The sequence below is a fragment of the Python bivittatus genome, unplaced genomic scaffold, assembly GCF_059951505.1.
Source record: "Python bivittatus isolate LINGU-HERP-01145 unplaced genomic scaffold, Pbiv_v1 ctg000840_np1212, whole genome shotgun sequence".
NCBI classification, from domain to species: Eukaryota; Metazoa; Chordata; class Lepidosauria; order Squamata; family Pythonidae; genus Python; species Python bivittatus.
In genome coordinates, this window is record NW_028277113.1 from 21713742 (window position 1) to 21735551 (window position 21810).

At 36.1% G+C, this 21810-nt stretch overlaps 1 protein-coding gene across 3 annotated transcripts in view; it reads right to left on the reverse strand.

The window, feature by feature from the left end:
* Positions 1 to 3140: 3140 nt before the first annotated feature.
* The window catches only part of NFATC1 (nuclear factor of activated T cells 1), a 145104-nt gene continuing 126434 nt past the window's right edge, over positions 3141 to 21810 (reverse strand). For all 3 annotated transcript variants that reach the window (XM_007430175.4, XM_007430174.4, XM_025167897.2), the window contains exon 10: positions 3141 to 4060. In XM_007430175.4, coding sequence (XP_007430237.1) covers positions 4011 to 4060 — 50 coding nt within the window. In that variant the 3' untranslated portion in view covers positions 3141 to 4010. The remainder of the gene's footprint in view (positions 4061 to 21810) is intronic.

Sequence of the window (21810 nt, forward strand, 5' to 3'; positions counted from 1 at the left end):
ATGGCAAAGAAAGAGGTGTGACATCATGTGAACAATGTATTTGATTATTTTGTTGAAAATCAAACATTGTGGTACTTGTGTGGTCAGAACCTCACCCAAGATATTTTTGTATCAGAATCAAAAATCTGTTGGCAATCTGTTTACATTTCAAAAAAAGTAAGAGAACTGAACATCTGAGAATTACAGTGGATCTTCATGTATTTCTTGGCAACTACATATTTTAAATGTAGAAACATGAAAAAAAAACAACAGTTCTGTTGGCAAGGTATTTCTGAAATCTTGTAGCTCTGTACAAGTTTCTTGTTAATGAACGAATGGAAGTTATATGGAAATAGTTCTGTATGACTTGTAAAATGTTTTTTTTTAGCAGACTGAAAGCAATTTGAAATAGAAGTGCCTACAGTATGAAGAATATAGTTATTTAACATAGCACATAAAAACATAATTCTTTCATGAAACTTTCTGCCCCAGAAATAAAAAAGAACACTCTAAAAGTAGCTTTCTGCAGAAAGTTGTGCTTTATTGGATTTTTTTCTAGCTACAAGTTTAGCTGGAAATTATATATATACACACACACACACACACGCACGCACACACACACACACACGATATCACATTTTAGAAGATATGCATGCATCTCCTACAAAGCTAAGTACAAGATAAATGTCTTGTTAGACAGTTGCAAAATCAGCCAATTAATATACTTAATATTTACATCAGCCATATTATATTCTTATACTTTCACAGTAATGTGCAAATGTTACAAATATGGCTTTTCTTTTTTCTTTTTTTTAAAAAAGGAAGTAAGACATAATTGTACAGAGTAATATTTCTAAATAGTTAGGACTGTTTCACCTTTTTGTGAAACCGGTTGAGTTTCCATTAACTGTACACTGCACTTAGTTGCCACTTGCATTACTGTGGCATAGGTCACACATATTTCCTAAGGCACAATATTAATGTTAAATGCTTTAAAAATGAAGCCATGCTTTCTGTTTATGTGAAATAATATACCATTACTAGCTACATGGTAACATGGTTGTACAAAATACAATGTTAAACACTACATTACTTGCTTAAGTTTATATGTATCTATTAACATGAAACTGCTGTATTTTGAAATCGTAATATACAGGGTTGCATATTAAAACATTTGGTTTTGGTAATATTTGTTGTACATTTAGCAGAGAGTTATAAGGCTTCAGTGGAATAATAATCTTTTAACCGAACAAATATTTTACATTCTTCAGTAGCGGTATTTACAATTGCTTTAACTCATTCTTTGTCATTTGGGAATTAATACATATTTCATACACATCCTTCTTCACTGTCTAAAGTGCTTGCTTATCAGCATGAGAGAGAAAAAAAAATCATAATTGCCTGAAACAAAACAACTCCACAACACAGAAATGGTATTTCTTGGGATCTGGACTGCATTCTCAGAAGCAGAAATTATTGCTAAATTTAAAACCTTCAAAAGGCAACTAAACATACTAAACGTATTATGTTTGTATATGTGTGTATATATGTATATATACATACACGTATGTATGTGTATATACATACACACATACACCATACAGTGGGGCAAAAAAGTATTTAGTCAGCCACCAATTGTGCAAATTCTCCCACTTAAAAAGATGAGAGAGGCCTGTAATTTTCATCATAGGTATACCTCAACTATGAGAGACAAAATGAGAAAAAAAATCCAGAAAATCACATTGTCTGATTTTTAAAGAATTTATTTGCAAATCATGGTGGAAAATAAGTATTTGCTCACCTACAAACAAGCAAGATGTCTGGCTCTCACAGACCTGTAACTACTTCTTTAAGAGGCTCCTCTGTCCTCCACTCGTTACCTGTAGTAATGGCACCTGTTTGACCTTGTTATCAGTATAAAAGACACCTGTCCACAGTCTCAAACAGTCACACTCCAAACTCCACTATGGCCAAGACCAAAGAGCTGTTGAAGGACACCAGAAACAAAACTGTAGACCTGCACCAGGCTGGGAAGACTGAATCTGCAATAGGCAAGCAGCTTGGTGTGAAGAAATCAACTGTGGGAGCAATAATTAGAAAATGGAAGACATACAAGACCACTGATAATCTCTCTTGACCTGGGGCTCCATGCAAGATCTCACCCCATGTGGTCAAAATGATCACAAGAATGGTGAGCAAAAATCCCAGAACCACATGGGGGGACCTAGTGAATGACCTGCAGAGAGCTGGGACCAAAGTAACAAAGGCTACCATCAGTAACACACTATGCCGCCAGGGACTCAAATCCTGCAGTGCCAGATGTGTCCCCCTGCTTAAGCCAGTACATGTCTGGGCCCGTCTGAAGTTTGCTAGAGAGCATTTGGATGATCCAGAAGAGGATTGGGAGAATGTCATATGGTCAGATGAAACCAAAGTAGAATGTTTTGGTCTAAACTCAACTCGTTGTGTTTGGAGGAGAGAGAATGCTGAGTTGCATCCAAAGAACACCATACCTACTGTGAAGCATGGGGGTGGAAACATCATGCTTTGGGGCTGTTTTTCTGCAAAGGGACCAGGACGACTGATCCGTGTAAAGGAAAGAATGAATGGGGCCATGTATCGTGAGATTTTGAGTGAACACCTCCTTCCATCAGCAAGGGCATTGAAGATGAAACGTGGCTGGGTCTTTCAGCATGACAATGATCCCAAACACACTGCCCAGGCAATGAAGGAGTGGCTTCGTAAGAAGCATTTCAAGGTCCTGGAGTGGCCTAGCCAGTCTCCAGATCTCAACCCCATGGAAAACCTTTGGAGGGAGTTGAAAGTCCGTGTTGCCCAGCGACAGCCCCAAAACATCACTGCTCTAGAGGAGATCTGCATGGAGGAATGGGCCAAAATACCAGCAACAGTGTGTGAAAACCTTGTGAAGACTTACAGAAAACGTTTGACCTCTGTCATTGCCAACAAAGGATATATAACAAAGTATTGAGATGAACTTTTGATATTGACCAAATACTTATTTTCCACCATGATTTGCAAATAAATTCTTTAAAAATCAGACAATGTGATTTTCTGGATTTTTTCCCCCATTTTGTCTCTCATAGTTGAGGTATACCTATGATGAAAATTACAGGCCTCTCTCATCTTTTTAAGTGGGAGAACTTGCACAATTGGTGGCTGACTAAATACTTTTTTGCCCCACTGTATGTATATATATATATATATATACACACACACATACACACACCATATATATATATATATGGTATTTATGTATATGCCAGGTCATTACATGCATATACATAAATCAATTGAACAAAAGTTAGATTTCTTCAAATGTTTTTGTCCATCAACCTTAACATTTTGTGCTGTTCAGTTTCTTTGTGCTATGCTGAAACCAAATATAAGCCAAAATATTGACAAGCTAGTATCACTAACTATTCTACAATACATAAGCAAAGAAATGTGACAGGCTGGAAAATTTACAGCTGAGATGAGAATTTGGTTTAAAAATGCACCAAGAATAAGGCAGCAGTTTTCTCCAGGGAGAAAACTGAAAGAATCCTGGAATTCAGACACATTATTTTACTTTCAGTAGGGTTCTTCTATCTATACCAATTGACCGTTTCTGTGCCTAAAAATACTTTGGATGGCAGCAAATTCAACATTGCCAATACAATTCCCTGATGCCACAAACTAACAAATAAGGCACTTCCAGGGTTATTGTCCAGTAGAGCCCAAAAGAAAACAAAATCAGTTTCTGAGACCGGTTACCGGTTTTATCACATTTCCTATTTTAACCATAAAACACACCATATTGTATTCATTTCCTCCATTTTCCTTGAGATAATTTTTAGAAGGAGGGATTTCTTAGCTGAAGCCAACCAGTTCCTTTATACATATGCATAGACAAAGAGAAGAGGTAATTGTCTGCTCCAAACATTCAATGAAATGGAAGACTAGAATGGTACCAGGGATTATCTTCCAATTATCTGATGTGGATATCTCAGCTAGAACTTCTAGATGGCCTGTTATGAGTGGACATTGGTGCTGGAGAGATCGTTCCTTATTATCTCATTTACTGCAAAAGAGAGAGAGAGAAAAAAAACAGAAATAGAGTTTATTTGATTACATCATTCCTGCATTCTCTTGTGCTAAAGCAACATTCAAGGGCACTTTACTAACTGGCATAAGCAAGCAACAGATACTGAGTGGTCTAAGAATACCTTTGTCCCAAACAAACTGGCATGCTAACTTGTATGCAAAATCAGGGTCTTGTAGGACCTGGGTCTTGGCTACAGTGCATTACCCATATCTTTCACTAGTTATTTACAGAAACAAAAAAGTTAGGGATGTTTCTGAAGGCAAATGTGACACATTCTATAGAAAAACTGATCTGCTGCAAATAAAGAGCCAGACATTGTGAGCATTATACCTGAAACTACAGGGTCCTGAATGCTTGAATATTACTAAGACTCTTTAAATGGGATTCCATAGACTGACATTTCCACAGTAGAAGAACTGATGAAGGAAGGAACTGAAAGTGGTGTTTTTGCTTACTCAAAACCGGTATTTGCAAAATACATAAATTTTCCTTAATGGTCAATCGCACATGCATATGTGAAAAAAAAGTCCCATCAGGAGGATGTCCAAGTCTACACAAGAGTTTGAAAGAAAGGAGTAATAACAGCATAACCTGTGTGGACTGATAGGACAATATTATTGTTGCTTGTGGTTCTTTTTCTCCTCCTGTTGGGCTGTGTAGTTTCCCACACTCCGGTTATGTCCATTTAGCACTTGTGATTTTTGGCAGATGAACAGGAAATGACTGAACCTGGCAAAGGCCATCAACAGGGAGCTGCACAACATCCCTCTATTTTCCTCTCCCTGAGGCCCCTGCCATGGCTTGATTTACATTAAGATAGACAAAATGTCATCACTAAGGCTGTCACCACTTTGGAGCTTTCCTAACATCCCGGGGAAGGGGAAACACATGCCCACGTCATGGAACTATCCTGGGAAAGCCCATATTTCCCTTTGCTTGTAAGCTGTTGATCGTTCCTGTTCAGATAATTCCATGTGTTTGTGCAAGAGGGATCCATGCTGACTGCACATTTGCACTGTTGAACTTTTCATAAAAATATGTGAGATTTAGTATTTAGATTTAGTATTTTTCATAGAAAGAACTTAAAACAGAGATCCTAGAGCCAATGAGAAAACAGATACTGAGGCAAGGAATCTGCCATTTATTTATGAACTCCTAAAAAAACCTATGCACCGGAGGTGTCTTATTCTCTACCCCAGTAAAGCAGCTTGCAGCAAAAGGCATTCATAATAACCTGCATGAACTCCAGAGAAGATACTGCAGCTCTAAACTAAGCTGGGCCAGATGACTGGGGGAACGAGCTGTGGTCTGATTAGCTCTGCTGCTCCAGAGCTCTTAATCTGAACAATTGATGGATCTGACTGGCCACACTGTTTGCCTTACTAGACCCAATATATGACCTGCAGTCCACTGATGATTATGTTTCCTGCCTCTCCACCTTGTTCACCTGATCTGTAGTCTCATTCTTAGCCTGGCCTTGGCTATGTCATCCATCTCTTAAACATTGGACCTCTATCAGCTTGTGCTAAAGCCAGACTCCCAACAGAGGTGTGTCTCCACATCTGACCAAGACCTGACACCCTATAAAGTTATAACATGACAAAATTATAACATGGCAGGCAATCCAGTGGAAAAAACCATAGACTCACACACATGGAATACGCTGGACCTTTAAGGAATGTTAATAGAGACTATGTTTTATGCAAACGCAAATATAGCCGCCTGCATTATGTACAGGTCCAGTCTATGTGTCATCAGTACTCCAAAGATGCAGAAGAGCTGGAAAGAAAGGAGTAGTTTAGCAGATGATAATGCTACAGTAAACACAATTACTAAGAAAAGTGAATTAGGGGAAAACTGAACAAAATCAGGAGAGTCCCTGACTGCTCACAATCAATTTTCCAACACATTATACCAATGCCAATTATATGAGAATGAATATGCAATGCATATGTATTAAATTGACTTTTAGCCTATCTTACAATGAGAAGTTTCCTGTTCATAACAAGGGGAATATTTCATTGATCAGGTTTAAGAAAACATTAATCTGGCAGATTATACAGGTATCTGTCAAAATATTTCTCCATCAAATCTTCTGAGAAGACCACATGTCTGTCAGGGAATGAGGGCAATTCCTTCTCCGTGGTGCTGGCCATATCGGGGGCATGGGCCACGTACTGATCAATAGTTAATATTGGCCTTTAACACTCCTGGAATAGAACTGGATACTGTAATGGCATCACAGTGTCCTTCCCCAGTAAAGGCAGCTGGGAGGAAAGAGTTGATTTCTGGTGCTTCTTTCATTATCTTGCGTTCCGTGGAATCCTACTAGTGTATGGCTCATTCCCATCCGCCTACAGTAATATGTTAAGCCCAGTTCTACATGCAAGGAGTTCATACTTTATATCCACTGCACACTACTATTACCATTCCAGAAACTGGGGCACTGTGGGCTCCTCCCACAAGGAGCACTACATGAGTTTCCATGCCAAGCAAATAATAAATAAGGAGAATTCAATTATCTGTCTATACATGATGAAGCTTTGGTTTCTGAACCTTAACCAACCAAACTGTCTTGCTGTCACTGGGAACAGAACAATCTTATCCATGTCTACTTGGAAGCAGGGTTCCCTGCATTCAATACAGCTTATTCCCAAGCGAGTGAGGACAAATTGCCATTTTGCAAACTGCTGGGACATCAAATCCCTGTTGATGCAAAGTGCGCATCACGGCTTCTTGGGCAACCAATAGGACAATACACAGGCATTGATAAAAATGTGGTTCTGGATGCATTCCCCCAGGAACTGTCTGAAAATAAAAAAATTTATAGTGAAAGCTTAATAGAGAGTTATTGAGAACTAAATCCAACTGAGTTCAAACTATTCCCAGGTATACAGGATTGCAGTCCATGTCAATTTTAAAACAAATTATTTAACTTAATTGGCTGTTTTTCTGTTGCATTTCCAGTGGTTCTAAAATCACAGGTTAAGACATCAATGTCTTTATTCCTTTTATCAGTAATGACATTTATGGAATGTAGAATATGAGTCACGACTCATCTATGTGGTATTTACTGTGGTTAGTTTATTCTGAAATATGGGTTTATTTTACTTCTGAAACTTCTGGATTCCAAACTGCTAGAAATATAAGGCTCCATTATCTATTTGGTTCAGAAATCTTGCTACGTGCCATGTTCTTCCACTGATGATTTCTGTTCCCTTTTGGAGATAAATGTGATAATCATATCTTTTTGGGAATAAGATGTTTTTCCAAATAGGATAACTGGACTGGTACTAATTTTTCAAATGAGCCAACTTACAGGCATAGGAAGGTAAGTGGAAAGCTGAAAATCATACAGCAAATTTGTGGCCAAACTACATTTCATATTAGAAGCTTTGACATGTGGTACTTATGATGCAATCTTATATATGTTGACTCAGAAATAAGCACCAATTAATTAAATGGACCTTATTTTAAGTAAGGGCATATAAAATTGCAGCCTCAAATATTCCTGCAGATGAACAGTCCTTCCTATTAATACTTTGCATATCTTTTTAAAATATGTGTTATCTGATGAAATTATCAAGTTAACACCCACAGTTTCCCAAAACATTTTCCAATTTTACAATTTGATAGTTTCCATAGTCATGCTCACTTTTCCACTGACATCATAATTTTTTTTTTAAAGTGAACATAGAAGTTTAAAACTGAGCATTAAAAAATCACAAGAATGAAAGAGAAGCACGTTTGTCATGTGGTCACATTACCTGTCAAAGGTCTGAAAAGGGAACTTTTCTGTTGCTAAACACATCAGAGGCCACTGCAACAGGATGTGGCGAGGTGTTACACTACATTTCATGAAGAGTGTTTTTTAATGTCTTTTATTTAACATTGAAATGAAAACATTTTGAGTAAATAAGATTAGTTTTTTCCTTTCCTTTTTTCATGTTGGAGCAGAGTTAATCAATTATATTTATAGAATTAACATAATAAAGTTTAAATACTATGATTCTAAAAGCAAAATGTAAAAATAGAATTTTAAAATCCTTTCTCCTTCCCAGAATACTAAACTGAATGCCTCTAGCAGTTGGGAAACATTGTGTTCTTTGTAATAATACAGGGGCTTATATATATATTATCTTGATCCTATTGGAAGCCTGTAAAAAAACTTATTATTAATTATAATATTGCTAAATTACAGTCTTTTCACTCAGAGGCCCAAGTTTTCCTAAAATAATTTGAACCAGGTTTATGCCAATGAAACTGAATTCAAACCAAAGGAGATATAAGACTATAGATCAGAAAAGAATGCAAGTTCAGATTTGCTATGGCTTTACATTATGAAAGTATAAGTTAAGAACTGTCATATAAAGCTGTAAAAGACTCAAAGAGTTTAAAGTATGGGCTACAGAAAGATGAACCTGCAATTTTATAACTAGAGATTAATGTTCTTATTGAAAACCAGACCCTAGATCTTTTTTCTAGTTTGATTTCAAAGGAATGTAGCAAACGCTTAAATTAATGAGGTTCAGTACAAGACACTCTTCAGTGTCTCCATGTAACAATACTCCTAAGAATCATATCACTTATATATAATTATATATCATAGTAGTATTTATATAATGTAATATAATGTTATATTCAATTCTATTCAGAGAAAAGATTTAAGAGTCTCTATCTTTTGGTTAACAATCAGTGAAGAGGGGCTTGAAGAGTGGAATTTATATTAGGCTGATTTGTAAGTCAAGTCATCTTGGTTTAGCTGAGTCCCATCTTAAGGACAAAACTGGTAGAGGAGCAACATATTTAGATAGAGCCAGATTAGATGCGTATTACATTCTATGTCAATCTTGCTGCAGTACATGTGCTTGCAAATTGCCTTTCTGCATAGCCTCCTGTTCTCTACCATGCAAGTGTTAAAAATTATTATTAAGCAGCTTTAATCAACATACAGTAGGTATTTTTAAAAGCAACCTGATTAGCTGAAAGTTTTAGTAACACGGAAATTAGTAACGTTAAATGTTCCACGGGATAATAGGGACTCAGGCTACTGATAAAGGCACAGCAATACAAGATAGGAACCCATGGGAATGTGGTATGGGAATGCTTCTAATGACATTGCCATGGCAAACATTGTTCCCAAAGGCTCTTGAAAACTTAGGGAGCAGATGGATACTGTTTCTCTCTTGCTTCTACCATAAATATTCTGACTGGCTTCTCTTTTTAGCCATACAAAGAGCCAATTTTAAAAAGTACAGCAATGCCTTCTTATACACCACAGCCCTAACTTCTTTCTGGGGCACTGACTGAAATAAAAGGTTTGTGCGTGTGGAGCAGGGGTACAGGCAGAAAGTTACGTACAACTTTTCCAGTATTTACAGCATCTTTGTTCCAGACAAGTTACGTACTTAGTGTCAGCCAATCATGCTTTTTCTCAAAATAGTCATGGACCAGCTTTAGAGGTGGTAGCACAGAAATGTATCATGCTATCAACCATTTTTTAAAATTTTGATCTGCTTGAAAGTAGTTAAACTACAGAAGAAGCTTTCACTAAATCATATCCTATACTTTCCATTTCATTTTATCTACAATAAAATACTCAGCTTCTATCAGTCCTGGGAAGGGATAATTTCACCACCTTTAAGTGCATTTAAATAAAATGTTCAATAGGATCAGTAAAACATTTGACTAAACTTATATTATTCTGTCTATGCCAGCTGGATATCCATGGCTTTCATTGGTTCATAATACACTGTAAAACCATTCCCACATAAATAAAATTCTCAGATTATAAAAATAGCAACCATGAAACAAGCATTTATGCCAGTAACACACAGAATTCAACCACTGCATTACATTTTCATTTTAATAATTTTCTGGGTCTTTTATAATGTCTGTTCATAATACATGTTTTGATTTCCCAATTAACTAAGCCTAATGACAGTAAAGAACCAAAATAGATATAAAATAAGTAGAACCACAGGGTTATAAAGTCATACACATTTACTAAATAATGACAGAAGCAATGTAATAAAGAAAAGCAGGGAAGAGTTAAAAATAAATGCTAAATAACAATAAAAATGAAAGGCATTTTCACAAGCGATGGCTTTTAGCAGGGGAAACACTGTTCAGCATTTGGGTTGGTTTTTTTTTTCCCTTCATGGTGAACCTGGCTACATTAGTTTTTAAATATTATTTCCAATGCTACAGCTTTACAGACAGTATCCTTAACAGCACGTGAGAAATCATCCCTCTGAGGGATGATTCACACTTGCATATGAATCATGAGGAATCTTGCAATGATGATTTAGTAAAGGTGTGAGCTCCTCTTGCAAAAGGTTTGTGGTTATTACCACTGGTGGAAGAGATAACAAGAAAACTCAAGGCCTGAAATACCTAATGGTGAAGGCAGTTTAACACGTGCTCATCACCTCTTTTCCCCTGTTGGGTCACTGAACTTTAAAATAATAGAGAAAAGTTATTTTGACTAGTAGCTGAGAAGGTCCAGTTCTTTACCTGTAAAATTGGAACTATACTGTCCAGTCTCATAAGTGCAACAACGTAAACCTTTGTAACTCAACGCTGGTTCATTAATTCAAGTTAATGGATTAACTGCAGTTTTTTGTACTTTTGCCTCTTTGGTCATGTCCAACTCCCTCTTGCCTGCTAGTCTTTCCTCTCAATTTTTCCCCCATTCTATTTTTGCTTTCTCCCAATCTCAATTCACTCAATTTTTGCTTTCTCTCAATTATCCTCTGACTGGGTCTCCCAATTCTTTTTGTTTTTGGTTAAAAATAGGTTCTTGTAAGCCCTACTGAAACCTGGAATTATGCAGGAATTAATTTGAAAATCACTCTCTAGCCCAACTTCTTCTTGTCCCATTAGAATTTATTTTTGGAGATTGCCATGATTCTAATTTAAATAATCTCCCACTCTGATCGCCAGTCTCAAACATGTGTTGAATTCAGCTCATGTTATTCAAGGCATTTTTGATCAGCATATACAACAAAATCTCTAATCATATTGTAAAAATAATAGTCTTGCTGTCCATTCACTATAAATGAAAACGCAGAACTCTTCCCTTATGCAAGAAAATGCAAACAGGAACATTACATAATCATAAAGGGACACTGATGTTGTTAGGAACATTTCTTCCATGGATGAAAAGCCATTTGAGAAGCAAGCAATATTTAATCCCTGAGGCAAGGAGGGTGCAATATACAAGGGATCAGCCTAAAAGCCACAGAATTAAAAACAAAACAAAATGAAAACAATTAATCAAGAATAAAAAAGGATTACAGAACAGTGGAAAATATAACCACACTTTCTCTTAAGGAACCAGATCTCGTACTACTTCAGGTATTCTGAATTTACCTAAACCATAATTTATTTTTATATACTTAATCACAATTAAGCCATGACCACAATCCAAGTGAAAGGAGTGACAAATAGCAGCTTTTAATAAAACATGATTCTCTCACCTTTGAGTGCAGTTGATTAGTCATTAATAATGGAAGAATTTTCCTACCTGAAATAGCCCTTTTTCTCCCTAGATAAGCTTCATAAATCCAAATTGTGGGATAGAAGGACTAGGGAATAGGCCTCAGGTAAGGATTTCAACACGTTATGGAAAAACTATTTTTTTGTTTAATTTTTATTAAAGATTTTTAAAAAGGAAGATAAAAAACGAATACAAACCAATATAAAGAAAAAGAAAGAAATCAAAGAGAACGCTAAAAGGGCAAGAATGGAAAAAAAGTAAAAGAAAAATAGAAAAGAAAGAAAAAAAGATACAAAGAAGTAGCTTCTGATCTTCTTTACAGCAGTTATAAGTAAATTATAAATTTACCTCTTAGGAAAAATTATTTTTTTGTTTTCAGTGGGCTTTGGGGACACTGGTGATTTATTCATTAGCTGCACTTATTTTTTTTTTTCCAGCTCACTACCACGTTACTTCTGTTCAGCCATTAAACTTCTTGTGTAATTAAAATCACATAAGGTTAAGAATGGGATCCATCAGCTGGACCTGTCCTCTAGTGACTACTTATTGCACAGCTGCACTGACTATGCATAGCTGCTATGCATTATTGCATAGCTATAATGCATAGCTTCCTGTCTTTGAGAAGATTTGCAGTGATGAACTTGATTTGTAATTGAGAACCTGGAGCTATCAAGGGTCCTAAATTATATGAAAAACCCTCTAAAGTAGAACAGTTTCCCCTTTCAGCTGATTGTTGTCCTCCAATGTCATCTGGGATTCAGAGACAGTGAGTCCATCTCAGTTTTCTTTTCATCATATGGATTTGAAGTGATGCTGCCAAAGGTACTGGACCACCACCATCCTGCCTCCACAATCCTGTAGCCCAAATCTAAATCAGTACTCCAGATACGGTAAACTATAAACTTCTGATTTTCACCCAAAGGAAGAATAGCAACCTCATACACTGAATTCTGAAAATGGAACACACCTGTATAGGCATAAAACACATAATTCTTTTCCTTTCTTGCTTCTAACTGTTTGACAAACATAATGCCAGTAGGCATTCTGTATTTGATATAAAACTATTTTGAAAGTAGAATTTAAGTCATATAGGTTTCTTAGAATTGGATTTTTAAATAATTGACATTTTGTGGTAGAAATTAAAACCAGATGGAATTAAGTATAGCTCAAATTATGGTCAAGGACACGTCATCTTATTGCAAACATCTGGTACCAATGATAAATTCACTCCAAACCTTGTCACACATTACTTAGACATATCACTTGTCAGCACATATTGTGCATCCATCAGCCCAAGCACACGATGTTTACTGATTTCTAAATTTCATGTACTATGAAACTCCTTTTTGCTATGAAGAAGTGACATCTTCTCAAGGCCAGATGACAGCAAAGTACAGCCTAATTGTACACAAGTTCAAAGGGGACTTACACAAAGCATGTGCACGTAGCGTGTGCGACTGCAGCCTGCTTGCTGCATATATTATTTTCTCGTTAAACCGTTTCTTCAACCACAGAACCAGCTTGCATATGCTTGGCAATGGTAACCGTTGTTTCTCTTCTTCAGGTAAGAGGGGCTGGATTATTAAGAAAGGAAGGATGCTTAAGCCACTTCTCTTCCTTCACTTGTCTCAGTCACGTTTCCTACTTTTAAGACTTCTAGGTGTGGGGATGCCATTTTAGCAAAGTGGTGGCCAGGGTCCCCAGACTGCATAATATATACATACCTGGCATCAGTCTCCACTTAAGAGTGTTTCCTGAACTCTAATATTATTGCTACATGTACACATTCTTAGTTGTTAAGTTTCCATTAAACTATTAAAAACTGGGAAAAAGATGGTGATATGGAAAAATTGGATGGAAGCGGGGATATTGATTTGGTAGATGATGAAGATGAATTTTTAATGTGTGCTGTCTTAAGAGAGGAATATCATCTATCAGATGTAACCCAATGGCAATATTTACAATTACAACATTTGTGAACAACACTGTTTGGACCAACAACATTTTCAGCTTCTGAGACACCTGAGATTTTAGAACAACTTGTTAAATCCTTTAAAACTAAAAAACCTACTATTAGTTCGTACAGATATCTGTTATCAAATAAATCAATTTGATATGCAGATGCTAAGGTATGAGTGGAATAAATAATTAGAGGTTTCTATATTGCCTAGACAATGGGAGATTGTCTTAACTTCTATACCAAGAGTATCAATGGACCTTAAATTATGACTTACACAACAAAAAAATAATATTTAGAATTTAGTGGACTCTACTACGTCTGTGTAGAAAAGGATTTTCAAAAACAGCATTTTGTTGATGTAATAAGGACAATGCTTCTTTAAAACATATGTTTTTACAGTGACCTATACTTATTAAGTTTTGGGAGAAAATACTAGACTATATAAATATGATTGTGCAACAAAAGCTAAAATTTTCAGAGGATAATATTCTTTTGAATGATATACCTAGTACATGGAATCTGACAACTGAACAACATAAATGGATTCTCCGTGCCCTTACTATGGTCAGAAGACTGATATTGCAACATTGGAAAGATAAATGTATGGCCCATTTAGTCATAGAAGACCTGATTACACTTGCTACTTATGAGTGGATTGCCTACAGACGTAGACGTTGAATGGACAAGTATAATGAAATAGGGGACTCATTTATATAAAATACACTGGGTTAAAAAAAAACAACCAGGAAAGTCATGTAACTCTATTAGAAATATATATTTACTTGAATAATATTTGTATTAGATAAGCATATATAGAATTGGAACTGTGTACTATTATAATGATATATTAACTTTTTGTTCTTGTATATTTCACTTTTATGTTAAAGCACTTTTATGTATTTTTCTCCTTTTTTGTAATTAAAAAAAATTAATTAAAAAAAGTTTCCATTAAACTACTTGGACTATTCTATATGGCCAGCAGCAGCTGCAAACTATTCTATATGGCCAGGGGGTTGGTACATCTGGACTTTTCCTCCTCCGTTGATCTTTTCTGCCAACCATTATAAGTGCCCCAGTATTGCATGATGCCTAAATAAATGATAAATTATAGTTTGCTTTTGGTGTAAATGCCTTCAATGCTTCATAATGAAAACTGGGCCTTTTAAATAAATTAAAGTTTTATTTAGTTCTGTTATTAAAGCTCTCTATGGTCTTAAAGCCTCTGTACTTATTCAAACTTTCCTTTTAACCTATTATTGAAGGTTGTGTATCTCACATTATTCTAATCCTTGCAACAACTAGTACGCTAATTTATTATTACATAAATCAATTAAATAGAATACATGTGTACCCTGTGGATTTGATTGATAAGTAACTAATACTTAGTAATATGCAGTTGCAAGAAACCTAAGGCTTTTTATTGCATTTATTATTCCTTTATGAATTGTTAGTACTGCTACAAAAGATTATATAATTATACTTTCATAATCAATACTCATGTTTCATCTAATGGGCCTCCATAATCAATATTTTGCATAGATATTTATGTTTTTCTTTGAATAGTCCCTAGGCATCTTGCATTTTGTCAAGACACACCTGGGACTCCAGTAGCATATCATATGCATTCTATGATATTGAATTATTTTAAAATCCTGAACATACTTAATAAATAATAAAATATGCACAGACAAGCATTCTTCAGCTTTGTAAAGAATATGAAAATAAGTAATAACAATGCAAAAATAGCATAAATAAAGCATAGGTCTGTTACCCCAAGTGTCTCACTAAATGACTAAAAATGGGATATATCTTCCTACACCACCTCACCACCAGCAATTTTTACAGTATAAACCCTACTTGCTAAGGTGGAGTCAAACTCCACTGAAACAACTGAGAAGTTACAAATGTACATTTCACCTGCTTTGACAGCTTTATGTGAATAATTCAGATTATTAAACTGATCTGGGAAAAAAAATAAGCAGATTATTTTGGAGGTGAAAGTTCGGGAGACCTATTTTTTGTAGGAATGTAAAATGCTCGAACTATTCAAAGCCCTTTGGATACATTACAGGATTTTCTTTTAAAAAGAACATAGGCAATTGCAATAGAAAGAATCCAGGAATATTGCTCAATATATCCCAAACAATAAACTCCAATCAGATTGGTTTTCACCCAAAGGAGATGATGTGGGAACAATTTGAATGTCAGGGTGTTTGACGGAACCACATTCATTTTAAAGCATACTCTAAAAGCTGAAGTGACTTTCTGTGTTGGATATTCAAAGCAATTATCAGCAATTGGTTGGTATGATCATCTTCTGCTTTCCCTTAAACTTCTTAAAAGAGAACACCACAGTGTGTTGGTGTTTAGAAAGTTATAATGTCCCATTCTGGCAAAGACCATAAGTTTCAAGGCATAAAAAGTTTTCCCTGAAATGTATTACTGAGTTTGATCCACTGTGAGGCATTCTGACTACTTAAAAAAAGGAGGAGTCTTTATATTGAGAAATTTTATATACACTACTTGCATTCAGAACACTAGTTGATTGTGTTTTCTTAAGTCAGCCTGGATATACACACATGTCCCATTACATATGGCTCAAAGATCTTTTTGCCTTTTGTATGTTACATGCCTCCTTCTGCAATGTTATTCTTGCACTGGCTTTTTGAAACAGGAGTAATACACCTAAGCAAAATGTTTAAGATGCTATAATGAAATGGAAACTTAATCTCACAAATATGGCTATACTTTTGCTAGAATAACTGCAATTTGTAACACAAACATCTGTTCAGAAGAAGGACACACTAAGGTCAATGGGGCCTACTCCCAACTACCTGTTTACTGGCTGGGGGTTGCCATCTCATCTGGAGGGTGCCAAGTTAGGAAAGGCTGGATGTAGAATTCCATCAGCAAAATTCACTATAGAAAACTATTAAGAGGAAGAGGCCTGCTGACATTATATATATTATCTATTTCCACAGAAACATATAAAAGTCCTTGTGGAGAAAATTTAGTGTTTAACTTGAGTAATCCTGGAACTATTTTATTGGATTTTAGTTTCCCTGGAAGTTGTGAATTACAGCCTAAGACAACACCAGTATTAGTACTACAGTAATTTACTGGTCATTTAAAATGTAAATAGCATCATGTCTGCTCAGTAGCGTCAGTTACTGTAGTAGAAACTTCAAATACATCAGCATATGTATGGTTTTCCTTCTCAATGTACATATGGTTTTCCTTTCGATATGCAGAGAAATTTGGTATGGTTGCACCTTTTTCCCCCAAGAAAACTAAAAGGCACATTCTTTGAAATGTTTAGATTCTTGGTCTTGCCAAAACAAAAGCAATATAATTATTTTTAAAGGATGATTTTCAAAAATATGTGATTAATTACTGTGCATTCTCATTTTTTAGTAAATGAGTAAAACTCTTCCATTATACTGCATCTTTTGTAAAGCATCCCATCTAACAAACTGTTATCAAAAGTAGCTTCTATCTATACACATTTCTAAAATACTTTCATTCCAACCTATTTTGGAAAAAAAAAATCCAAGTAGTATGGAAACCTGGCATTAAACTCAACTGGGAAGAAGTAGTTTCCACTTCACAAAGTAAGGGGGAAAGTTATAAAAAGAACATTAAAGGTTACAGCTGAGTATGGAGGTGGAAATGAGAAAAAAATGGACAAAAGCAAGTCATGCCATTACCTGCCTGGGGTAGAGTCTGGGACAAAGTTTTACTTGTTGCCCATCTCACATTAAACCATGTTTTTTAAAAGAGCCAAATTTGGACAGAGGGTACTTGAAATAATTCTTTCCCAAACACAGATTACTTTGAATTTCTCTTTAAAGAGATTTTATCTGGTGAAAATAGGGCAGATTGCTAGCAGGCCAGATGAAGAGGGGACAACCACTTTCTCCATCAAGGTTTTAACCTTTTATTCACCGCAGAATTCAATCCTTTGGTGATTTCTTCCAACGATTTACCAAGTGGAAATAACTCTGCTGCACTGGGAGCCTGGGAATCCTAGAAAGCAATCTTAAATCTATAAAATAATTGAAGTGTAGTTTTACTGAGCTGTTCAGTTCAGTTCTGATTTTTATTACAATGTCAACAAGTGTTTAATTTGTTTTAAAGTTTAGGTTCTTAAATCTGAGTGATATACAGTAGTTTACAGTTTGCTGGCAAGGACTACTGCGAAAAAGAAAGAAAGGAAAGTGCACATAAAGAGTGTTCTGAGTTTGACATTATAAAGCAGGGAGCCAAGCCAAAAGCAGCAGTGCTCTCCCGGCCCCGGCCAGCTCTGGGGCCTGCTCAGGCAATGACCAATTTCATCTCTTAACCAATTTCATCTGGAGACTATAATTAAAAGAGAAATATTTTAATCGGTAATTCCCTCCCCCCCCAAAGAAAACCAGTTACAGATGTTAACTAGTGAGGCAATTTGCTAAGTAGCAGTTCCTGCCACACCACTACCATTAATTTCAGGAGGTTGAGTTCAAACTTATACAAATGAAGTGTTTTCTTGCGATTTGGGCTCCTAACTGCTAATGGCGGTAGGCCAATTTCTTATCTAACAGCATTGTGGCAGCCGCTGAGCACCCCTCAAGTGTAAGCGAGGACCAGAGTTGACAATTTTATACCGGCACACAAATATAAATGCATTTCTTTTGAACTTGGCTGGTTTAAAAATTACAGCCACTTGCTATATCCTTGAGGAGGCATTAAGAGTTACAATTATTCCATCCTTATCCTAACTTTAAATGAATGAGTAAGTTCTGTAAATTCACTGTGTATTTTTGGTCAGCTTCTTTTCCAGGTGCTGTTAAAAGCATTTGTAGATATCCAGCAAAGAAGCCTCAGAGGCAATCTATTTTTTGCATAATTTTGTCCCGAGAAAGTGATAAAACGGAGGGGCTTTATAGAAGTTCTTGTCCACTGAGAACTTAAGAAAAAAAAGGGGGGGGCTTTCCTCAACTGGCTTAAAACTATGTAACCAGATGCCTTTGCTTGTGCTGAATGCACACGTGTCAGTCCCACTTCTGCAATGTTAGCTGAAGTGGAACTATTTTTTCTCAGAGCCAAGTATTTCATGATTTATACAGCCGTATCAAATATCTCTGGAGGACCTTGCAAGAAGGTGATGGCGAAAACCTCAGTTCTGACATTTACAGCCCAGACACAGTTGTCTGACGGAAAGCTCCCCACCCCTCCCTCTCTCTCTGGTTACTGGCTTTGAATGGAGCCAGAGGCTTGAGTAAATCAGCAGCATTTCTCGATTTTTCTGAGGGCTGTGAACACTAAGTGTTTTCCGGTACCTACTTCCTGCCATATCTAAAACAACAGCAGCTGCTTGAGCCTGATAGAGAAGCATCCCAGAGCAAAAATTTTCACAATTGGGGTGGGAAAGAAAAAAAAAAAAGGAGGGGGGAGATAGAATACATTATTCAGAGAGGAGATAACACATGCATACATATTGGTTGTTGCTGATGATAGTCTTTAGGTTGAGAGTAATGAAGTTAAAAGCAAATTCTCTACAGTGACCATGGGAATAACAAGTTTCCATGCTGGCTAAGAAAACAGGGAAAGCCCCAACGCACTTGTTCTATTGTATGGCGTATCAAATGTTGATTAGCTAATGTCTCCAAAGGACAGATAAGGAAGGATAAGTGACTCAGATGTGAAGGCTTTTGTTCCTTTCTTTACTCCGACTGTCTTTTTGAAAGTGTTTTGAATACTTTCATTAAGGGAAAGTTTGGGTTATGAGGTAAAAAAATAACAAAGAACCAAGAAATGTCACAGTGCTATTTTCAACATACTCTGTGTATCGGTTTCTACATTTGAGGACAAGCCCAGGACAGCAATCCTATGGCTGAGCTGCCATGCTGAGGATGGATGGTTTGTTTTATTGCTGACAGGGATACAAATGTAATCAGATGAGATCTTTTGTCTCAAACCATAAAAGCATTAGCCCAAAAGATAGAACAACTGTATCTGCATACACAGTTCTAGTCTCTGTATCTAAAAAGAGATATTAAGGACTAAAAGAAAGTAAAGAGCATCCAAAATGATCAAGAGAATGGACAATATGAGAAGAGGATGAGACCAAAAAGAGACACAAGATGCCTTCAGAGAGAAGAGCTCTAATACTCGCCTGCAAGCTTGTGGCAGTGGAGATTCTCTTCTAGGGAGTTTCAACAGGAGATATGAGGAAGGGCACTTTTTTCCTAGCCCAAAAAACAAAACCCACAACAATCCCAAAAGCTTTCCCTCCCACCATCTCTCACATGCCAGCAAAGAAACGTGCTATGAAATACCCAACAGCCTCATGATCACCTATTCTTCATCAACAGATGGTAGACTAATGCAACTGACTGTACCAAAGCCAAAGAGTTTTCAAGAAATCCTGACAAACAAGGTCAAGAGTTGAAAATGATACACTAATGACCCATGTTTTAACAGTGTCCGATTTTAGGCGCCCTTTAAAAGATTTTTGTTGTGGCATCATCCCATCTCAGAGAATGGTGAGAGGAAAGGAGGGAGGTTTTCCCTTGGCTAAGGCCCCCTCAAACCTGAAAGCAGCACCAGAAATTAAGGAGCAGTCATATTCTCCTAAGAACTAAATGATTATTTGACCCAAAGAATCGATATTAATTAGCGTATTCAATTTGGCTGGATTTTTCTGTTGGATAAATGGCATGGGACAGAATTTGTTCTAAGGGAGGGGGGAATATATTTAGAATAATACTAAAGATTTGTAACTATGTATGGATATTATGCAGTGGTATATCATATTCAAGGACAACCAGCTTGGTGTAGTGGTTAAGACACCAGGCTAGAAACCGGGAGACTCTGAGTTCTAGACCTAAATTAGGCACAAAGACAGCTGGGTGACCTTGGCCCAGTCAGTCTCTCTCAGCCCTAGGAAGAAGGCAATGGCAAGCCACTTCTGAAAAACCTGGCCAAGAGAACTGCAGGGACTTGTACAGGCAGTCACTAGGAGTCAACACTGACTCGAAGGCACCAAAATAAATAAAAAAATAATCATATTCTATGTCTAGTATAGTGTATACTATACACTATACTAGACATAGAATACTATATAGTATAGTATACTAGTATACTATAGTATACTAGTATACTATATAGTATATATATAGTACTAGTATACTATATAGTATACTATATATATAGTACTAGTATACTCTATAGTATATATAGAGTATACTAGTATACTCTAGTATACTATATAGATAGCCTTAGCTATCGAAGATCTAAAAAGGTAGATCACTGCAGATAAGAGAAAGGAAGTTGGCGGCTCTATTCTGTTTCTGGTTGAGAATAGAAAACAGGATAATCTATTTCTATTTTTGCCTAAGCTAAATTCTTTACAGGTGTTATGATGAAAGAAGGAAGGAAGGAAGGAAGGAAGGAAGGAAGGAAGGAAGGAAGGAAGGAAGGAAGGAAGGAAGGAAGGAAGGAAGGAAGGAAGGAAGGAAGGAAGGAAGGAAGGACCTAACTCCTAAATTTCAAAACTTGTACTTCGTGGCTAAATTACATAGAGAAAGAAAACCTACTCAATCTTAGTGAAATCCTGTTTAACATTTCCAGGTAAGATTCTGTCCATCTATCTCATTTATGGATTTGAGTCATCTTTTGCAGAATTTTTTCACAAGTGTATTTCCCAATTCTTGATTAATTCTCAAATAATTGAGTTGAAAAGGCTGACAAACAAAATTATTTTTTGATATTTGATATTTCTTTATCTCATATACAAACACACTACTAAGTAGAATGGTTAAGGCAATCAGTTTTTGTTCTTTTTTCAAGTTAAAATGAACTGCCATAGTGTTTTTGAACTGGACATACTTATAAATCTGTCTGAAAACTACTTTGTACAGGTGTTTCTTAAATTAATTTTAAAAATAGTATGAAAAACTATGTGGTTATTATATTCTCTGCTTTCAGTTTCTGTTATGTTGGCACAGGGTTTTTCCCTTTACGCAACTGCAACTATGAATAGGCAACAAACGGAGTGGTGCTTTATTTATTTATTTATTTATTTATTTATTTATTTATTTATTTTCATTACTCCAATTAACATTCCTTAATCTTCATCTCTCACAGTAATATAATTCACTACTATCTAGTTAATGCACATGTCTAATGCATATGTTTCATACGGTCCATTATTTGGATCTAGTCCAGAAACTGAGAAGCACATTATTATATCCTGCCTTTCATTAAAACAGTCAACTATCAATA